At 36.6% G+C, this 23,682-nt stretch overlaps 1 protein-coding gene across 1 annotated transcript in view; it reads left to right on the forward strand.

Moving 5' to 3' along the window:
- The first annotated feature begins 2,388 nt into the window (after positions 1 to 2,388).
- Positions 2,389 to 23,682, forward strand: part of LOC138700990 (mpv17-like protein) — a 28,298-nt gene continuing 7,004 nt past the window's right edge. The window contains exons 1-3 of the mRNA XM_069827462.1: positions 2,389 to 2,572; positions 10,686 to 11,109; positions 21,829 to 21,960. Coding sequence (XP_069683563.1) covers positions 10,759 to 11,109; positions 21,829 to 21,960 — 483 coding nt within the window. The 5' untranslated portion in view covers positions 2,389 to 2,572; positions 10,686 to 10,758. The remainder of the gene's footprint in view (positions 2,573 to 10,685; positions 11,110 to 21,828; positions 21,961 to 23,682) is intronic.

Here is a 23,682-nt window from a genome sequence, read left to right on the forward strand (position 1 = left end):
GTTTGTTCTTTCATTGCCGAGCCACCATACGATGAATCTATTTGTCACACCGTTAAACATTATCATCTCGTAGCTCCTATGATAATAAATCAAACGCACTGTAATTGAGCAAATAATTGAGCGGCAAATAACGTCTTCGTGTGCTTTCTGCGGACGCCAACGAAAGAGCCAAAATGGCGGGCGATTATATTAAGTATTTATCGAGCTTTAAGAAATGAAATGATTCACCAGCGAATCACAAGACGCACACGTTTCAATGTAGCCGACCTGCAACGCGATTGGCTGCCAGAAATTAGAGCGACGGGACTATAGAAGGCATATTATCACATTAAGAAACTAGAAACATTGAGCTATATGATGAACTAAAAATAAGCCATTTGACCTGTTCCATGTGTGCTCTTCCTTATGTTATTGAAAATAATACTTCTAATCACGGACGAATCTAGCTACTTGGCGCCTCTAGACAGAGAAAAATATTTCCGCCCCTTATTTCGCCCTATATGCGTCATTTGGATCAACTGAAATAATTGATTTCGCGTCATTATTACTGTTTCTAATATCGGAAACGCCTGGCTCAGATAAACCACACACTACACTATTTTCGGTACCTACTGTTCGCCACATTAATACACTCTGATGTATTTGGATTCAAACTGGAACAAGCTGGCTGTGTTTGTTTTATAAATAGTAGCCTACATCTATTTTTGCACTTTTTGTCAAAATTTCCTTTTTTTTTTTATTGCCTTGCCTTTCGGTATTGTTTAGTCAACTGTCCGAAGACAGGTCTGGACCCCACAAGTGACACCATCAAGGCATCACTCATAAGGCAACTAGGCCAGGAGATAATGGGGTAGGATGACCAGTTCCTTTCCCCCTCCATTGCATACATATTACATTAATGACATTTCGGGTGCAGTTCTTACTCTGACACATATCGTCAATGTACTGTCTGATAATAGATGTACATATCAGCCAGAACCTCAATCAGAGATGTTTCCGATATTGAGAACCACTTAGCTTTTTCCGACCTCATTATAATGATTATTAAAATATAAATCACCTAGGTACAAAACAACTGCACTATTTACCGTTTCAAATTAAACTGAACTGCCAAGCGTCCGACAACTACAATGGCTGGCGGTATTTTCTTTGAATTTAAGTCTGAATGGGCATTCAAGAGCGTTGATTCTGGCTACTCTTATGACAAAGTTAGCGGCGTCTGTCATCACAAAGATTATGATTGCGAGCAACGAGATATGCCTTCCTAACGTATCTTAATATAATATCAGTAACTTCTTTGATGTTATCACGTGAGACTCTCACGGTGAGAGGGCATAACATTGAAAAAAAGTGATATGATCGCATTGTGACATTATTATTGACAAATTGTCCTTTTCCCGTTGGCAGACCGTTGATTAAATTTGAACTGATTGTTGCCAATGTTATTCATATCCTTTTCATTGTGCTTTTAAGTTAATGTACTCTTTTAAAGAGTTATGAATCAAATTTAAAAATATAAAAAAATAACAGTAATAGCTAAAAGCCGCCCCCTCAAATCTGCCGCCCTAGACAGCTGCCTAGTCTGCCTAGGCCTAAATACGCCCCTGCTTGACTGATTCTAATGTTGCTATAGCCTTAATAATGTTACTGACTTTGCCTGTAACAGTAGAAATTTTTATTTTATTTTAATTTCATTTTATAGAGCTTACATCAGCACTTAATCTTTAAGATGTGAACAAGTAAACAAATAAAAAGTTATAGTTTAATTATTATCCCTTTTGGGGTGGGGGGGGGGGCGAATGAAGCAAGCGTAGTTTTTCAAAACATATATTTATTTCATCATATAATTTCTTCTACGAGTATAAAGCCAATGACAATTATTGTGACAATAGAGTATCGGTGTTTCCATCAATTTTTAATACATTATTATTAATGGTACCGGTACTGTTTAAAATTATGCTACTGGTCATGAAGTTAATGTTTGAACATGTTTTAACATAATGTTTTTTTTAAGCTAATTTGAGGTTGGGCTGGAACGGCAATGTAATGGTATTGCACGGGGCGGCAAAATTCGTAGGGCGGCACTGAATAGTATGCATATTATTATTTTCTTACGTTTCACGTAAATTATGTCTTACCTACGCAAATCATAGTAAAAACTATATTTACAATACAAAATACATTTTGGAGCCACTGTAGCAAAGATTTACGTCACTGTTTTCATTGACGTGAAGGAACAGCGCTCTTGTATAAACGTCAGTGTTTTCCCGCGAATTTAAAGTGGCTATCTACAGCACTGAGTGACTGAGAATCGTTGTACAGTACAGTTTATTTAAAGAGACCATGTCTGGAATTGCGTCACTAACGTGACAGCCAAAATTGCGTAGAGACCTAGTCCTATAAATATCGGAGTTGTTCTTCAGTAAAACAGAACGGACTTGGTGTAGGTTGTTGGCATGTGATCATGTGATGGATTGTGGTGTAACTGCAAAATCTCTTCCTGTCTATGCACTGATCTACATGGGACAAGAACGAACACAAATCTATAATTAACAAAAAACATAAGTAGAACGTAAGTACGTTTTAATCCTTACTCAAACACTAGTATCTTACTATATAATATAGATCTATTATACAATCTATTTTACTTTTTCTGTTGCCTATTTAAAATAGAAGTTGGAATAAAATTAATCGTTGAAATAGTTTGGTTTCCACATTTCTTCATAAATAATACAATGCAATTTATACTGTGCATATAGCAAAGTGCCTAATATTAACATCAAACAGTGATGCAATGCTGTCATTGGTGAAGTGAACTTGATGACGTAATAATTACATAACCTATGATGCCGCGATGATACACAGTTTTGGCAGTAAACGTATTCTCATCTACGTATATGCACTCTGCAAAAGAGGAGTTGTTACTAATACGACTCCTGCTGGCTTCACATGGCTGAATGACAATCAAATACCCGCCATTAGACAAAAAAAAACTAATGTAATGACTTTTTTTTTCTTTTCGGTGGCAACCATGACAACTTATTGTCAAGGGATGTAGCTAGCCCATTGCTCCCTTAAGAAACGTGTGAAAAACATCGGGAAAAATCCAACCAGGTAGTCGGTCCAACTGGAATTAGAACTTAACGAAACACGTGTGGCAAAAATAATTATCTTTAGCTTAAATATCAATAAAAAGATAACTGTGGAATTAGGATAGGGAAATCCTGTACTCAGGGGCGTTTCGTAAGGATATGCACTTTAGAAAGCGCATGGTGAGAGTGTAGGGCATACCTGTCGAAGATATTAACTATCAGTGGCGTGCGGTGACCATTCAGACAGCCGAAGCACTGAATATTATAATTTTTAGGTAAACAATAGTAAATCAAGGGGCTTGCCTTGATAAAATCGCAACTGACAATAATTTAAAAGAACATATTAAAATAAGTAGACCTAATATCAATTTAAATGTCTTAAAGCTACCATTAAACAACATTTGATATAAAATAAGCTTCTGGCTTTAAACTCACCCTTGGCACTTCTCACAGCAAGATCAACGGAACTGAAATTCAATCCTTCTCTCCTGGGAAGCAAATTTGGTAACCACCTCATCTAAGAACTCTTTCTTCTTCCTGAGTTCTCCTAGTAGGCGCGCTTCAATTGAAATAATTCCAAGATGAGATAGTCTCTCTTCTCCAGTAGAATTTCGAGAGTAGCTTTTGATTCTCTTCAGCGTTGAAAATGACTTTTCTACTGAAGACGTACTCACAGGAATTGTACACAGTAATGTCACTAACACATTAAACTGCTGAAAACTTTTTTTCAGCATTGAATTAGTACTCAGTAGTTTTGCAAGTTCACTCATGGTTTTTATTTCTAAACTCTTCACTGCTGTACACTACAATCAGCTCATTTTTCAATCGAATGATGTCGAAAAATTTTCCATATGTATCTATGAGACTTTGAAAGCAACTTTCTGGGAATTAGTTAGTATATTTTTCATAGTTTTGAGGCGATAATAAATTTTAAAATTTCAGTTTAGAATAATCTTGAAATCTTACATCCAAGTGTTATCAATATTATCAAACACTTCGCAATAGATTCGTTTATAGTTGATATTTTTTTCTCTTCGGAGGCTCACCTACTTGAGACACGGTTTCTTGGAAAATCCCTTCATAATCGTCACGTAATGTGGCTATGGAACGGCGAGTTTCTTGTATTTTCTCTTGACAGTACAGAATATCATTTGCTTGGTTCTGTAGGATGTTGTACAACACATCGGTGAAGGGAAATATTTTGTCAAACGTATTTAAGAGAAAAACAAATTTGAAATCTTCCAAAAGTGTAAAAAAGCCATTAATTGGTGCTAAAATATCTGACTCAATTTCTTGAGGGTGTTCTAGCATAGCACAAAATACATTACAAAGTTGAATTCTGTTCCTGCACACAGTGTTTACCAGTCTTGATGAATAATTCCATCGCGTTGGACAGACGTGTGGAGGACGACGTTGCAAAAATTTATCCAAAAAGTTAGCACGTTTCGGCGATCTTGAAAAAAAAAAGCTGCAAGTCCATTAAGCGTACTAAAAAATATTTTACACTCAGGTATTTGGCTGGTGCTTTGAGACAAAACGAGGTTAAGGACATGGGCATAACAGTGAAAAAATAGGGCTTCTGGATGTGTGACTTTGATTAATGCTTGTACTACATTCAAATTTCCCGCCATCGTCGCTGCACCGTCATACGTTTGTGCAATCAATTTTTCATTACATCCGAATTCTGATAAGAAGTGCCGGATAAGTTCTGCAATAGCTTGGGAATGTTTGTCATTACTTATATCACAGAACCCCAAGAATCTTTCCTTTATCTCTCCTTCATGCACATAACGCAGGACAATAGAAAACTGTGCTTTATTTGCCACATCTGAAGTTTCGTCAACCATGACGGCTACAAAAGGAACTTCAATAATTTCCTGCTTTATAGATGATAAAACGGTTGAACCTACAGCTTGGATTAGTTCATTTTGAATTCGATTAGAAATTCCTTTAAACACAGTAGAGGTTTCTAAATGCTCCGCTAAAAGAGGATCATATTCTGCAGTGTACTTCAGCAATTCCACATAATTGCCCCGATTAACAGAATTTTCTGTTTCATCATTGCCTCGAAAGGCCAACTCTTGTTTTCCCAGAAAACACACTGCATTAATAACCCTTTTAAGGATGTCCCTGTTCCGCTTTACCTTTTGATTGTGTAGAGATATTTCATTTTTAAGCTGGTGGTCAAGTGCAGTTTCTATTCTATTTTCCCCAAAAGCAGCTATAGCTACAGACGATCGTAGATGGTTAACAGACAGCCCGTGCTCGGCTATAGATTTTACTAAATTTCCCAAACGCATGTACCCAGTTCTGCTCCAACTAGTATTTCTATCCTTTCCAAACAACAGACAGTACCAGCAAAAAACCGCATTTAGCTCAGCGCTGCCGGCTAACCAGTCACATTTGCTATACATATTAGACTGAAAATGTCTAGTAAATTTACTGGTCTTTTGAACCAAGTTCGGTAGTTCTGGTGTTGGCCGTCCGTTTTTAATTATCTCATTTTTTTCTTGGAAAGAATGAGCGGAAAAGGGCTTCAACACAAGCTCTTTTATAATACATGTAGACATTGTTCTATATTATATAATGTATTGTATTATTAGTTACTACCTGGTACCTTCACGAACTAAAACATTTTCACACACATTCGACAAACATGTACACTGAAGAAAACATAACTGTTACTGATACACTTTACACTTTCTATATACAACTTCTCACATGTGACTCGAAATTACGGAGAATGCTTCTGAGCGCGACGGTCTGAACAACACTACAAAAAAATAGGGGCGAAGTGTGGCATCTTACTGCTCTAAAAGAAAGCAACACACAGGTATAGTCGGTGACTCAGGAGAAGACGAGCGCGGAAGGGAACAGAAGAAAGGGTGGTAAACAGATATTACGACAACAGTGCAATACTTGTACTACTAGTAGACGGAAATAATGTTTCCACTCACTAATAGTACAAGTATCGCACTGTTGTCGTAATGTAATCTATTATCCACTCTTTCCCCTCACTCTGTGCTCGTCTTCTTCTGAGTCACCGACAGTACTCGTCTCCATGCTCTTGCAGGCATTATAGTTGACACGCGTAACAGTGACGTCACAACCCATGCTAGCTTCGGATTGTGGGGTGCAGACGCACATAGCCCGTGGCCTTCATCAGAGGTGCGCGCGCAATTTCTTCACTGTTCAGCCGAAGTAGAAGTTACAATGCTTCGGTTCGCTCACAATGCTCATACCAATAATGTAACGTATTACGCTCTAAGTTCTATACGTTCTGAAGAAATCTGACGATTTTATACAGATATTATTGAATAATCGTGTAATTATAATGACATAATAAATTGTTACCGAAGCAGTGCTTCAGTAGCTTACCCTGAATGCACGCCACTGTTAACTATAGTAAGGTTATGAGAAGATTTCGAAGTTCATGTCCCAATGGAGGAGATACATGATGACTGATAGCAGAATGCTCCCAATTGTTTTCGTTGAGTACAACAGATATATCAATCTGGTGACGTTATAATTCATCCTTAACAATTACGTCATAATTATTAGGTCGTTCAAATCGCTAATAGGGAAAAATAAATTCAACGTACTGCTTAATACTCGTCATACTTCTCTCACTGTGACACTAGGTGACGGATACCGGCTTCATAGAGTCTCTGTGGCGTAAAGGTGAACCAGTGTTTAACAGCATTTGCACTAATTCTTCCGATGGAAATGTTCCCGTCAGGTGTTCCTTCAAGTATCCAAAAACATAAAAATCACATGGAGATAAGTCTGGGCTGTAAGGGGTATAGTAATTTTTCCCAGCGAAACCTTTGCAACTCGTCCCTTGTTTATCTGGCAAACTGAGCTCGAGCATTGTCATGGAGTAAATTCACTCTTCTTGTCAAAAGGCGTGAACATTCATTCTTGATATTTTGTATAAAATGCCCGAGAATATCTGTATATCGCTGGAAATTAATCATTTGCCCATGCTCTAGAACAGGGGTCGGGAGCACAGAGCACCCTGGGACTAGCGTCTCTTACCCGTGGAAAACGCAGTGCACCATGGTGCACTCGTAGCTGCTAGCGAGTATGCTATCTCTTCCTGCTGCACGACGGTGCACACGGGACGGCATCGCTTATCCTTTGCACATTTCAGCGAGTGGGTGACGACCACTGCTCTAGGAATTCCACTAGCAATGGACCTCAAATAAAAAGACGATAATATGACTTTCCTTGCATTCCCTTGGAACTTGAATGTTTTTAGGGCAAGGAGATCCACTCCATGCTAGACAGACGGGAGTGTGGTTCAAAATTATGACATCACAATCCGTAATTTTCTCAATGCGATGTAATAACTGACTCCTTTCTCCTGTTATAGTCTCGAGGTTCCTTGGTAGATTATCACCTGTAAGGCTTTCTGCTCTGCAATTCAAAAGTGTGGCACCCACTGCGTGCAAACGTTGCAATATTGCAGGTGTCTGGGGAGAATTTTATGGGTACTTCCCTGCTTGATATTAAGTAATAAGCTAAGTTCGCTTTGTGTTATTCTTCTATTGTCTCGGACAAGAGCATTATAGTCCCGTCGCTCTTATTTCCGGCAGCCAATCACGTTGCAGGTCAGCTACATTTAAATGTGTGCGTCTTGTGAATCGCTGGTGATGACGTTATGTACTTCCTAAAGCTCAATAAATACTTAACATAATCGCCCACCATTTTGGCTCTTTCGTTGGCGTTCGCAGAAAGCACACGAGAACGTTATTTGCCGCTCAATTATTTGCTCAATTACAGTGCATTTGATTTATTATCATAGGAGCTACGATATGAAAATGTTTAACGGTGCGGCAAATAGATTCCTCGTTTGGTATCGGCAACGAAAGAACATACATGGCGAACGATACTATCACAGTCTAGTACATACAGTCACGAAGCTTGAGTTGTGAGGGTACTAGGAAAATAGACTGGGCCGGTACTATTTCGCATTGTCTGTAATGAGGCGATAGTAGCATCCTAGTGGTTAGCAACTATCTATGGATGTATATTCTCTACGTATTGAGCTTCGTGACTTTATATACTAGACTGTGATACTACCTACCTAGACTTCGTAGAGCCTTCACTTCCTAAGGCGTAAGCAAAGAGGAGGAGTCACGCCGGAAATAACAGCGACGCGACTATAACATGTTGAATTGAATTTGTGATAACCTTGAAAGCTTGGATTGTCCTGTACAAATGTTCGGCTGGAACGAAACCGCGAACACTAATCCTTCACAGTTACTTTCCCTAGGCATGTATCTTCATATACTGCAACCATTCTGCTATGGATTTCAGTCAAAAAGCGAATTACAGCACGCTACTCACTTTTGGGCGCTTTCCTTTTTGCAATTATTTGTAGTAACGATGACAGGTATGCCAACCACGCCTATTAATAGAAAGTCTATAGCCATTGTTACCAATACTCCTAAAGCGAACACTAGCCGATGTTCCTGTTGCACATAGTAAGCCTCGGTCGACTTGCAGTAGAACTAATAACATATTTTACATACAAAACACCGTGAAATGATAAAAAAATTTAATGTGTTTAAATGGCATTCTCTACGATTAAAAATTATTTTATTATACACCAGCATTGTAAACAGTCTTTATCCGCTTTGATAACGTAAAGTGAAACATAACAACATTGAAACATGTATTCTAATGACCAAATTTACCGCACTGAGTTCCCAAAATTTTATTTGTTATATACATTAATGGTAACATTTTCACAATTCACTTTTCCGCTTTAAAAAAAGCTAACAATATTGTATGTACTTACTGATGTCCACGTTTTTCTTCAGTGAGATTGTACACCGCAGCATAGAATAGTGAGTCCATAGGAAACTTGATTTCTCCTTTTCACTTTTCATTGAAAAATATGCCAGCATAACCTTTTCAGAAACATTCTCTATATCTTTTCTTACACCACTCTTCAAACTTCTCATGTTCCTCTTCATACCTCTGTCGCGATTTTGTTGGCATTAATATCATTAACACTCATATTTGTAATAGGCCTACACTAATATTTTTGGAAATTGCAACACCAAGAAGGATACATATGATTGAAATGAAATTGTTACCACATATTAGGTATAAAAGAAGTATAATAATAATAATAATAATAATAATAATAATAATAATAATAATAATAATATAGCCAATGTCATCCCGGGCGGTGACGGCATTTTTCTCGTTGCCAAAACTTCCAGAATGGCTTCGAGAAGTGTCCTCCATGGAGCTCTACCATCATTCCCCTCAAACGCCTTCCTGGCGTATAGTCTATAGGGCAGGGTCATCAGCACTCGCTGAAATGTGCAAAGGGTAAGCGGAGCCGTCCCGTATGCACCGTCGTGCAGCAGGAAGAGATAGAGAGCATACCCGCTAGCAGCTACGAGTGCACCATGGTGCATTGTGTTCTCCGCGAGTATGAGATGCTAGCCCCAGGGTGCTCAGTGCTGACGACCGCTACTATAGGGGATACCTTTACCTCATATACAGTAGAGCCGATGTTGGCCAAATCGCTATTACGGCTTCTTAAATTTAAATAAAGATCCGTTCATCGTTAACTACAATTATTATTTTATGTATTCGTAGAAGCTGAATATTATTAAAATTCTTCCCATAGTTCAAGGGAAAACGCTGTCCACAGACAGACGACATGATAAAACTGATTTCTCGTTGGCTCGAATCCTGAAAACGGTGAAAATCTCTAACTCAATATTTTGCAACATCACAATATTTACTCTTTACACGTCATAATTATGTCGAGAAGGTAAAACAGAAACAAAAGGATAAAAATTAAACAAAGACGATAATATATGTATTTAACCCATCGTTCCCATGCTGTAAAATAGATACCGTCATTTCCCATAACTATGGTCCACGATACAACCACTCAAATTTTGTACTCAATAACGTAGTACCTCGTTTATCTATTTTTTGCTGTACTGTAGTTTGAAGTCAAGTCACTGCAGCTATCTACGAACGGTCTATGTTACTTCTGCAGTGTTCTTTGAATGGTTGTATCGTGGACCATAGTTGCGTTCCAGGACCATAGTTAGGGGAAATGACGATACCCTCTGACGAAGGTTTCAGAACCTACAAGAAATTTAATTAAACTTATTTGCCGAAGTGGCAGAGCAACAAGTGGTAAGTTCATCGCTCAAATGCCACCTGGGCCTAGTATGCAACCAATGTATTACTAGGACGCGAGAGAGAAGAAATTTGGTCCAGAGGCTCTAATTTAAGTTTGGAGGTCTTTAACGTGCCGGAAAAACTTCGACACGGGACACATGACTTAAGGTCCCTCTCGGAGGACTTGTGTCCGGATTTTTGCGTCCTGAAAAATCCATCGACCCCAGTCGAATTTGGAGCCTCAACCATTAGGTCTAGAGGAGAACGTTTTATCCCTGACCACCGGGGGCAACAAACAAAGACGATAAGGATACTTAAAAAGGACGTTGGAGTAACTAATTTTATTTAAGGTGGAGCAGACCATTTTTTCTAATGCCTGCTACTGCTGATAGTGGAAATTTTGTACTAATATTTCAATATTTTTCTTTTCAGATAATTCAAATGACAACAGAAATGACATAACAAGAGTGAATTTAGCTGAAAATTAATTACCGAAGACTCAAAAATGGCTTTCTTTGTAGCCTTCTCCAAGAATATACATCTCCTCAGGAGTATGGCAACGTTTTCCCCTAAAATTCAATCAACAAACAAATTGAATGGCAAAATGTATCCACTGAAAATAAATGAATTTACCAAGAAGTATCCATTAAGCAGGGGAATGATTATGTACTTTTGCATTTGGCCTATTTCGAACCTGTGTCAGCAGGCGATAAGTGGAAGGAAGGAACTGAACTTTATGGAAGCAATGAGGTTCTGTGTGTATGGAAGCTGCTTTGTTGCACCCACGCTGTACGCATGGCTTAGAGTGGCAACTCTCATGTGGCCCCAACAGAATTTGAAATCAGCACTTTGCAGGGTAAGCGTGTCACAGGTCTCTCTTTTATTCAGTTGTTAACCTCATTACTAGAGACGAGAGTTTCATGCACTATAAAATCTCAAAATATGCATGCATTCATGCACTATCAAACTATGAAATATCCACGATCAAGCGAAAAATACATTAAAATATACACTTTTATTTTTTCTTCCAAATGTCTTATTTCATTTCAGTTTTTTTTTACAACCTAACAACGTTTCTAAATTAGTTTCTGTGAGGTTCCTGCGCTTGCCAGTCATTATGTTTTTGTAAACAGAGAATGACCTCTATACATCACAAGAAGTTATGGGTTTAACTTAAATGGACATATTTGTGACAGTGTCAGGTCAAATTCTTCACTCAAGTTTTCACCACAAATAACCTTCTTCACTGAACAAAAGAATCCGTAGTCCGGGTTCGCATTTATGACCCTGTCCAATTTGTTTTTCGCCGCTACACCCACTTTCCTACGGGCATAACTGAGGAATCTGTGGAATTCTTTGCAGATTCTTTCCTTTTTTGCATTCTTGCAATATGTGAAGCAGATGCAACATGCTGGCCGATTTGAAATTTTTAGTACATTTCATTTGAAATTATAATAGACCTTATGGTTACCTAGATACGATTTAAAAACGGACATCGTAATTTAATAATTATTTTAAAGAAGTTTTATAATTTTTTTACAAAGAACAACTGCCATATAAAATATTTGGAAACAGAATAGCATTGCTTAACTCTTTACTGCAACAATTGCAAAATACGACATCCCCATCTGATCTAATAAAGTCCTTTCCTTTAATCCACTGTGCAAAGAGTACACTTTTGAAATCTTTAATTGGAAGCATATTAGAACCACATTAACACACGCAAACAGAATAAACAAACACATTAACCACTTACGAGATTCACACACTGCAAACACAGTTTAGCGAATGATTCCAATTTTAGAAGAATTTAAATTACTGCTAGTACTGGAGAAGGGAGAGAATTTACAATCTCCCTGAAAGAGGGTGCTTTTGACCTAAATTATTTGTCGGCAGTTTTCTTGAACCCTCTATATTTCTTCTCTACTATTCTCAAAATATCCAACGTAATAAATCCATTTATGACACACAGTGTAGGCTATAGAGGGTCCTGCGTAAAGTGTTGTAAAAGTGAACTTCCGTCCAGGAAAAGGTCCTCTAACATCTTATTGTGAAAATCTTAATATTTTATTTCATTTTTATGCTATTTAGTTTTTTATTTTTCTCCTTCAATCTGATTCCTGAAGCTAAAATGAGGGACATAAAAATCGAGAAAATGAGGTGTCCACTCAAAATCATTAAAACATGCATTTAAACTGTATATAATGTATATTATATACATTATTAAGCTAAAAGTTGCTTAAATATGCATTATGCATGTTTTTATCCCCAAAAAGGCGAAAATATGCAGATATGCATGCAAAAGTACCCATATTTGGAACCGAAAATAATGAAATGGATAAGTATTAAGTTTAAGCTATGTCCTATGTTCCTATAAAAACATGCATTTGCATGGAATTCTCGTCTCTACTCATTACTGACATTACCTTCTGTTTGAAAAAGAAGACGCAGTTTCAAAATGCATCTGTCAGGGAAGAGGTGAGGAAACTTCCTGGCAAGACTTATCGAAGCAATTGACAAATTTTACGTGTACTTTATTTTTGCTAGGAAAAAGACTGAATGGTGAATTCCCTTACTATCTTTTGTGTCTATGTTGCCTTCTTTCCTCTGCCCTGCACGCAATAGGGATATCCTGAACTAGTACCAACAGATAGCGCACGTGTACTATGAGGGATGCGCTTTGCGTGTGCATTTGTTTTTCGGTATATAAACATTGAGGATATACGTAGTGTATTAGTATATTAAATACTCTTAAAAACAACTAAAAATGGCAAATTTTTGTTATGTTCCTATATGTAAAAACCAGGGAAAGCTTTTTGTCTTCAATCAGGTCCCGAAATATTCTGAATATATGCTTTAAACCTTAAAAAATATAAGTAATACAATTAGGCCTCGAAAGAGCTAGCTTTTAAATAAAAGTAAGTACTTCAAGTAAGGAATTGTTGAATTTGGAAGAGGAAAAAGAAAAATGAATAAAAATATATGCAACCTCGACAGCGAGCTATGATGCAGTAGTTGTAGGAGTCTCCGAATTTTACGCCTGCAGTAAACTCTCGATAAACTGGAATGTTTATTATCCAGGACGATCCCTAGTGAAATCCATTTCGTGAATAATGTTTTTAATGTACTGTACCCTAATTATTAAAGCCATGTTTTAAGTTCAAATTTTCAAAATCATCCCACACAGTATTCAAAACTGCATGTCCTTAACCTACAAAACACACTATTAATCGTGATACTATTGCGATCATATTATATCATCCTATTAAAAATTGCATTTGATCTTTCTGCAACTACAGAAAAAATACAAGGAATTCAATCTCGATAGTCTCTTCCCTATAAAAAAACACATTGGTGGCTGCATATCCTGTTTTTAGCGTACGGTTCTTAAATACTAATTATTAAAGAGGGCAATATTCACTTTCGATATATTTCCTATTTTTATATTCGTGCATATTGTTCGCAAAGTTCTCGTTTAGGTTCATGCACATTCAATTTACTTGTATTTATATTCTGCATACTGCAGATTTCCCCACCCATCTCGGGGAATCGCTCAATATTATACAGGTTTACGTTATTATTTATTGTAAATTAAATTAAATTATGAGGTAAGAAAATATTAAATTATACTAGGTTATACAAAATAATTGTAAATATAATTCTGACACGCACAGAAAACAAGCGGGAAAACGTAATCAACTGTAGCATATTATGACAAAACATAGCCCTACAACATGTTGCACCGCATGGAACACTCCTGCCATCTGACGGTAAAACTTGGCATAAGATATCCCTATAAAAACTGTCTCCAGCGTTGCCAACCGAATTTGTGGAAAAGTTAAGCAGTAGTAAAAAGTCGCTAAATTACTGTGTTATCAATGGAGAAAATTTTAATTCTTGTCACTAAGTTAATGGAACTTCAAAAGTCGCTAGATTATATTTAAACAATACAAAATTTTCATTAATTTTGTCGTTGAAAAATTGTTAAAATTAGCCAGGTCTAACGACGAAGTCACTACATCGGCAACTTTGTTGTTCTCTCACTTCTCCCTTTTCCGTGTAAGCTAATAGGAAGAAGCCGTGGATTACGTTCCAAACGCCGCCTGTCCACGTGTTACTACATCGACGTGGGCTGCATGGCGCGTTCACACCTCAGAAAGATAATATTATAGATGACTGTCTCCTAAAATATTGGTTCACTTATCGACTCACTTTTGGTCGAGCCTTTTGATTGCTTAACCCTATTGAAAAAAAAACACATGTAAAATCAGAAACAACGATAATTTTACACAAAACCAGTGAATACTACTCAATTTCTAAAGTACCAGTACCTGGAGGACGAGAAATCGGAATATGCAAACCTGTTTTTCAATTCTCTTTAGATTCTTATTGTTAGACTGGCCTTCCTTGGTGATACATTTTCCGAAAACTTAAATACTTTGAATGGTAGTTTGTAAGGCCAAATTGTTAACATAGTAATAGCCAGATATGAAATTGATGGAGGTGTAAGGAAATTTGATTTCTGGTCGACATCATTTGACAACAAGAAACTTCGTTCATAACAGTGTACTAAAAAACTCATGGAAAATTTAGCAACGTACCGCATGATATGACAAACACTGAGTTTGTTTTTGAGGACTTGCAATTAATTTGCACAATTTTAAACAGCTTTCTGAGTATTTGCCGGAAGAAATTCAAAACAATTACGACAATCACAGATGGATATTGAATCCGTTTTTAAGACATTTGCGTTGAAGTGGCTGAAATTCCATAGAATATTAAGGAAAGAGTCATTGAAATATCTACCTACTGATGGCATGTTGAAACTACACTTTTTTCTTTTCCCCGCAGAGCGTAGACCACTTTTGGATTACAAGAATGAAAGTGAGAAATCTCCTTGAAATTGAATAAATACATAATATTACTGTGTGTGTGTAACGAATACAGAGTTCATATTTGAGAAGCTACTGTCTGAAAAACAGAGACATTAATCATATTATTTTTTTACTTTATAATTACTGAGACATATTTTTATGTTCAACGTTATGAATAAAACATAAATGTTTGTTATAAAAGGCGTTTTTCGTTTTATTTCGTAAATCATCTCGCGACCTCCTTCAGTTATTTACACGCCCCTCCTCCCCATGGGGTCGCGACCCACACTGGGAACTACAGTCCGAAGAAATAACGTTACAACATAAGAAATTCAAGGTCAATGAAGATATGTTATTGGCGATTAGCAAAAGAAAGGTTAGAGAAGGAATAGGCACAGACATGTAAAGTTATTCAATTTTTCCACCCACTACTTCTAGTTCATTATATCCTGTCCAATCCCGCGTTAAGATCAGGCAACCTGAGTTTTTGTGCGTACAGCCAGAAAAGGAGGAACAGAAAGAAAGTTGGTGTTCAGGAGCATAACTAAGGGCCCGCATACCCTATGCCGCAAAGGGAGGCGATGATGGAATAATAATGATGATGATATTGATGATGATGATGATGATGATGATAATAATAATAATAATAATAATAATAATAATAATAATAATAATAATAATAATAATAATAACACGAGAATGGAGAAAGTTACACAACGCAGAACTGCACGCATTCTTTTCTTCACCTGACATAATTGGGAATATTAAATCCAGACATTTGAGATGGACAGCGCATGTAGCACGTATGGACGAATCCAGAAATGCATATAAAGTGTTGGTTGGGACGCTGGAGGGAAAAATACCTTTGGGGAGGCCGAGGCGTAGATGACAGGATAAGATTAAAATGGATTTGAGGGAGGTGGGATATGATTGTAGATTGTAGAGACTGGATTAATCTTGCACAGGATAAGGACCGATGGCGTGCTTATAATGTGATGGAAATGAACCTGCGGGTTCCTTAAAAGCCGTAAGTATGTAAGTATAATAATAATAATAATAATAATAATAATAATAATAATAATAATCATCATCATAATCATCATCATCATTCTTGCAGGTATTAGGCCTAGTGGCCTGTTACGGTTTCCGTCCACCTTTTCAGGGGGCGTACCAAAGATCGTCTTCCATGTGGTATACAGCGGAGAATATTTGTCTTGGGAGTCTAGAACGGTCCATCCTATTGACATGGTTAAGCCATTTTTGTCTATAGTGGTTGAGATGTTCATAAATAGGTGTAATTTGCAATTCTTTTGTAATTAGTTCATTCCTTTTGTGGTCAAGCCAGCTGTAGACGACAGTCCTCCTTAGAAATCTCATTTCCGCAGTTGTTAGGCGTTGAGCATCTGAGTTTCGGACAGTCCAGGAAACAAGAAATCTCACTTGTTCGTTTGCATATCGTCAGTTCTGGCGCAATTGTTGAACTGCAAAGTAGTGATGCCAACCTGTCAGCCACTCATTATGTAGGGCTACTAACACTTCTAAATTATAGTAGGCCTATTATATTTGTATGCAACAATTAATTTCCCTTATTTATGAGAACAACCATTTTATGATACATTTAATGTAATTATGAACAACATAACATAAGAGTAGCTATTATTAAATTTTATAATAACATATTATTTTCTTAATAAAAATTATTATTTTTTAACTGAACCTAGGCGTATTCTTTTACATGGAGAAACCTAAACATCTGAAGTAGGACTGTATGATACATATTCTACAAATTTTCAAATGAGAAATTTGTTAAAACAATGTTTATGTGATGGCTGCGTGTTTGTTTGGTTTTATGTGGTTGCGTATAACATAAATATCTTCTCTCATGGAATCATTATACAGTTAACAAGGAACCTTGAATACAGGCCCCAATCAGGGCTTGAAGTCACGTTCATTTTCCTAACAAATTCTCCACTATATTCATGTTTTCGATGTTTTGGACATATATACTCCTATTTCGCAACTTCACCACGCTGTGTCAATTTATTTTTTGGTGTTTCGGGCCATTTATTATCTTCACTAGATTCCATAGCAGCGATAACTATTCACTGTGAACAACTGGTACGTCTACGCACAATACCTATTATGATTAACCCTTAAATTGGCAAAACTTCATTTCTTATACTAGTTTATTAAACCGTGTCGGACTGTAAAGAAAACAACTATCGCAATGTCCATATTTTATATGTTGTGCAATATTATAGTTTTTTTTTGTTTGTTGTTGGTAACTCTATAGCATCTATTAGATGCTTTATGGTTGTGCTAACAGATGGAGTTACCTTTCAACAATGTGACGCTGAAACATGTGTTCAGGTTACTGCCCGGCGACAGTCCTGATATAGTATTATAGTATTGTGAAATTTTTATTTTCCTACCTATTTTTTTCTATTGTTCTATTAATATTATAGCATATAGCCTATTAACCTGTTGTATACTATAGGATACATTGCCAATTTAAGGGTTAAATTAATTACTTCAACTGCTAAAAGTTAATGCATCTCAATAATGAAAAATGATTATATTGGAAGCAGGTGTTTGTTAAAATAATCCGAATAATTCAGTCTTTGTTGAATGGCGAGGCGAGTTCCCTACTTTGTTGCATACATTTACTTACTTATGGCATTTAAGGAACCCGGAGGTTCATTGCCGCCCTCACATAAGCCTGCCATCGGTCCCTATCCTGAACAAGAGTAATCTAGTCTCTACAATCATACCCCACCTCCCAGAAATCCATTTCAATATTACCTTCCCATCTACGTCTCGGCCTCCCCAAAGGTCTTTTTCCCATAGGTCTTCCAACTAAACTCTATATGAATTTCTGGATTCGCCCGTACGTGCTACATGCCCTGCCCATCTCAAATGCCTGGATTTAATATTCCTAATAATTATGAACATTACAGGGAAAAAATGAACTGCAGCAACATTAATGGAAGTGCTGAGAACCATTTGACAATTGCTACATTACATTAAATTTAACAGAGAAGTATAGGCCTAATATATATTTTCATATTTTTATAATACTGAGTAAATTATGGTATTTTTGCGTACCCTATCATAATAGAACTTGTGGTACATGGTACAATCAACTAAATTATTATTATTATTATTATTATTATTATTATTATTATTATTATTATTATTATTATTATTATTATTATGGAATTCATAAAGAAAGTCTGTTTTAACAATAAAAACTTTCTTTGATTGAATTCATTTAGTAGCGACTAGCTGCTCACTTTATATGCTGACGATATAGTCATTGCAACCAGGACTAACTATAAAATAATAGAAGTATATAAAGAATTAGAGAAGGAAGCAGAAAAAATGGGACAGAGTTAACATAGAAAAGACAAAATATATGATATTATCAGCCTCAGAAGAAAAAAGCACGCCGTGTGACTTGCAGATTGAACAGAAAGTATTTAAGGAAGTAGCAGAATTCCGCTATCTGGGGAATATAATGGATAATGGAATCAAAATGAGTGCCACAATAAAAGACCGGATTCAAGCAGGGAATAAAGCATATTTTGCAAATCTGAAATTGCTAAAAAGTAAAATATTAACCAGGACAGATTAAATACAGATATATAAAACATTAATAAGGCCAATTGTTACATAAGGCGCAGAAACTTGGACACTGATGAAATCAGACCAAAGTTCTTTAAGGAAATTTGAACGTAAAATAATGAGAAGAATTTATGGACCTGTTTTGGATAACGGCATGTGGAGAATTCGATATAATGAGGAAATCAACCAACTTATTAAAGGAGAAGATATAGTAAGATTTATAAAATCACTAAGGCTGCAATGGCTAGGTCACCTAGAACGAATGGATGAGAATAGAATACCTCTAAAAGTGTTTAAAGCAAGATGTTACTCAATAAGGAAGCGAGGAAGACCTACAATACGATGGTCGGATAATGTGATGGAAGATCTGAAAATTATGAACATGAGGAGATGGAGAGAAAAGATTGGAAATAGAAGAGAATGGGGCTGATTGTGAAGGAGGCCAAGGCACACATAGGGCTGTAGTGCCGAGTAGTCAGTCAGTAAGTCAGCTGCTCACTTCTATTGTTGCCATGTGTAGGGTTTATCCCTGGGCGTAGGGATTTTTCACACGAAAAGGGATGTAGGGATTGCTAGGGATTTTCAGTGTGTGTGTTTTTTGCACGCTTGTTACTCATGGACAATTACTTATTCTTAAAACGGAACAAGGATCCTAACTTCAAGCCTCGTGAGCCGAAATATCTAATGTTCCGTTGTTTGTGGGCACAATCGTCTTCACTTTTACGTCCAAGAGTGACGAAATAAGCATTCGTGGATAGACTAGACCTAATGGTGCTATTCCATCTCCGTGCTTCAATCCATTTTTTACTTTAAAACCATCTGCAGTGCGACACCATTTGTACTCATGGTAAGTAGAGGCTTCCATTGCAATTTTGATTAGTCTAATTGTTTGTTAAGGATACCAAGTGATTTTATTATAGTGTATGAAATAATTTCTCTCTTTTGATAGGGCCTAATGTCATGATTTATAGAAGTTTACGAACATTTTATATATTTCAATTTTATATTCCCAGGCCTTTTCTAAAAGGATTTTAACTGTAAACAGTTGATCAATGGTAGAACGTCTAGCTCTGAATATAGTCCGGTATTGCCCAATTCCTTATATTTCATTTAATATTAGATTCATTATTATTATTATTATTATTATTATTATTATTACTGTTGTCAGTGTGATTAAATTGTGAAAATTCTGGCTTTTGAAACTATATGCTGAGATTTAATTTCTCATATTTGGGAACTAGGCCTACATACATGTTTTATCGTTTGATATGTTTGCACCATTTTAGATTCAATTTCTCCTGCGTTTCAGAACTGATACTATGGATTTGTATGCATCCATACCAGTGGCGGCTCGTGAACTTGTGGATTGAGAGAGCTGCAGTAGATTTTGGTACATACAAATTTCACTTCTTGATACCATTACTAATCAGTATAGGACAAACATAAATGCACTACATACAGAAAAACCAAAACTTTCTGACTTAGTTGGGAGATGTCTGTGGCATCATTTGCTAATCACTAAAAAAAACTAATACCATCGATTTCAGTCTGAATTTTTGATCGGCAGACACTCAACTTGCAATTTTAAAAATAATTTCACGATTTTTTCTCACGTCTTGATTATGTTTGAGAAAGTTTTTTGTTCTGTTCGTTTCACTTAATTGCGCAGCAATATTAGTTTTGCCTAACATAGCCAATGAAACAACATTTTTCAGGTGAGATTGCGAAGATTCGTGCTTTTTAATTTTTAGGGGCAATTGTCCTAAATCTGTCACACCATTCCTAGTCTATGCAGTATCACCACCGAAGAGGAGGCAATCACAAATGCTCAGCGTAAATTTTATTGTTATACTTCCTTACATATATGCACTATTTCGGCTGAATGAAGCTTGAGTAAGATTTAAATTGAGTAACGAAAGATCCTCTAATTTCACTTCATTACATCAATTTTCCCAGCAAGGGAAAGTTGAGAAAAATAAAATGAATATTCTGTACTTCACACACACACCCTCATGCTTGCATATTTCCACTGGTTAAGTTACAGTACTAAAACGTCACACCAAAGCAACACTCAGATATACTGATGGTCAACAATTTTCTAAAACTGGAAAAGAAGTCTCTTTCGTATTTTACGTGCTATATCAAAAGGACTATACTCGTGCAATCATTTTGAGTTAAGGCAAATATTAGGTTCTGCTGGATATATACGTAATAATAAGGCAAAGGAGAATATTAATTTCGTTATATTAACTCGATAAGATTCTACAACAAGAAGTATGTGAAGAGAAAATAAAAATTTTGTCATTAAGTTTCAAGGGAATAGAGAATCCATTTGAAGTAGCATTACAATAGCGGTGTGGGAGGGGAGGAAAGATCTTCCCTTGTCGCCTGGCTCTGGAAACCACTGCAGCGAAATATGGGTTTTAAACAGCGGCAGTTTCCCTCTGCTTCCCTTCACCTCTCCACCCCCTGACCTAGCAAGACACACTCTCTAAGATCTGTCCTACCCTGCAGATCCCAGGACGACTTTGAATGCGGTGTCAATTCCAGTACAGTCGACGCGCAAAAAGATAATGCATAAGATAATAGTACATATTCCCGGCCAGATGAAATATAAAGCAATTTACCTATAAAAGCTGTAACAATTCTTCTACAAATTGAAATAAATATTATTTTTATTTTCCTGTCAAAGCAGGGAGTGCTGCAGCTCTGCAGCTCGCCCCTGATCCATACTATCGAAACGTCGGAGAAACTGAATATCGACAAACGGCTGCAAAAAACAATATCTTTTTGATGATGATGATGATGATGATGATGATGATGATGATGATGATGATGATGATGATGATGGTGGTGGTGGTGGTGATGATGGTGATGGTGGTAGTGGTGATATTATTTTTATATATGTATAGGCCTATTTGATTTTCAAGATAATTTTTTTAGTTTTCCTTGTAGCTTGGTTATTATGTTTTTTACTTACTTGCATGGAAGACTTCAGGAATGAAGTGAAAAAAATAATAATATCTTCGTCTGTACACCAAAGGAATAAAAAATAATCAACTAAAAACTCTTTTCAGGCAATTGTTGAACAATTTACTTACACACCTTTTGCTATGGTGTGTTTCTTTTTCCTTATGACATTAATGGAAGGGAAAACACTGAGCGATGCAGCTACCGAAGTTGGAGCCAAGTTCATTCCCACGTACCAGGTATGATCAACATATGAATCGTACATACAACACATATAATTTTTCACCTTTGTATACTCTAAGTTTTTGTTTTGTTTAGGCTACATAATTCTGAATAATTGTGAAGTATTTTATGGCCTTATTATTTGATACATGTCACACATATAACTTTTCACCTTCGTATACTCAACGTTTTTGTTTCATTTAGGCCTACATAATTATAAATAATTGTGAAGCATATTATTATTTTATTATTATAAGGTGGAACTCCAGAAATAAAAAAGTATATTCAGTTTATTGTCGACGTGATGTGAATGTCATAGAATCTCTTGATTGTAAAGTCCAGTACATATTGTCAGAGACTATTGCTCATATCCGATTTAATTCTTCATCTTTAGCTTTCTCTTACGCCCTCTCAGATTATGGGTTCCCTCACCCAGTCGTAAGCCATTTCCTGTATTTTAGCCTATACTGTGTTACATACATACATACATAAATACATACATACATACATAAGTGTTCTGCCCATGGGCAGGTCTTTCACTGCAAATCCAGCATTCTACCATCTTTCCTATTTTCTGCCTTCCTCTTAGTCTCCGCATATGATCCACATATCTTAATGCCGTCTATTATCTGATACCTTCTTCTGCCCGAACTTTTCTCCCGTTCACCATTCCTTCCAGTGCAGCCTTCAGAAGCAGTTTCTTCTCAGCCAGTAATGCAACCAATTCCTTTTTCTCTTCATCAGTTTCAGCATCATTCTTTCTTCACCCACGCTTTCCAACACAACTACATTTCTTATTCTGTCTGTCCACACGCACCATTCTTCTCCATATCTACATTTCAAATGCTTCTAGTCGTTTCTCTTCACTTCGGCGTAATGTCCATGTTTCTGCCCCATGCAATGCCACACTCCACACAAAGCACTTCACTAGTCTCTTCCTTAGTTCTTTTTCCAGAGGTCCGCAGATGATGCTCCTTTTCTATTAAAAGCTTCCTTGGCCATTGCTATCCTCCTTTTGACTTCCTGGCAGCAGCTCATGTTACTCCTTATACAGTAGTACATCCCAAGTATTTGAAGCTGTTCACTTGCTCTACTGCCTCATTATAATTCACAAATTTACCTTCTTTATTTTTCTTGCGACAACCATGGTCTTCCTCTTTTTGCATTTATCTTCATCTTATACTGTTCACATTGTCATTTAGCTCCAGTAGCATATCCCTTAGTATCATTTCCTCTTCTGCTAACAACGCCATATCAGCAAATCTTATACAGTTTATTCTTCTTCCTTCTACTTTTACCCCTCCCATGTTCTGAAAACGGTTCTTCACCAAATCCTCCAAGTAGATGTTAAACAGGGTAGATGATAAAGGGAATCCTTATCGTACTCCTCTCCCGATTTCACTTCCCTCAGACATTTCTTCGCCTATCCTGACTTTGTTTCATTTATAGGTTACTGAACAGACTCCGGTCGTTCCAATCCACACTCATTTCCTTCTGGATGCATACTGTGTTAATCCGATTTAATTTAAACTTATTTATAATGAAATATATTTTACAAATGAAATCCACACACATATTACACATCATTTTTGCAGCCTTATTCAGAAACCTGAAATTGTGTTTATTGCCAAGCTATGTTTATACTGACTGGAATAAGCATTAATATAGGTGCATCGTCTAGTAAGCTCTTGTAACATACAAGTCACTAAGAAAAACTTAAACTGAATGTCGGAATGGAG

This window comes from Periplaneta americana, chromosome 1, assembly GCF_040183065.1.
Source record: "Periplaneta americana isolate PAMFEO1 chromosome 1, P.americana_PAMFEO1_priV1, whole genome shotgun sequence".
In the NCBI taxonomy this organism is placed as follows: Eukaryota; Metazoa; Arthropoda; class Insecta; order Blattodea; family Blattidae; genus Periplaneta; species Periplaneta americana.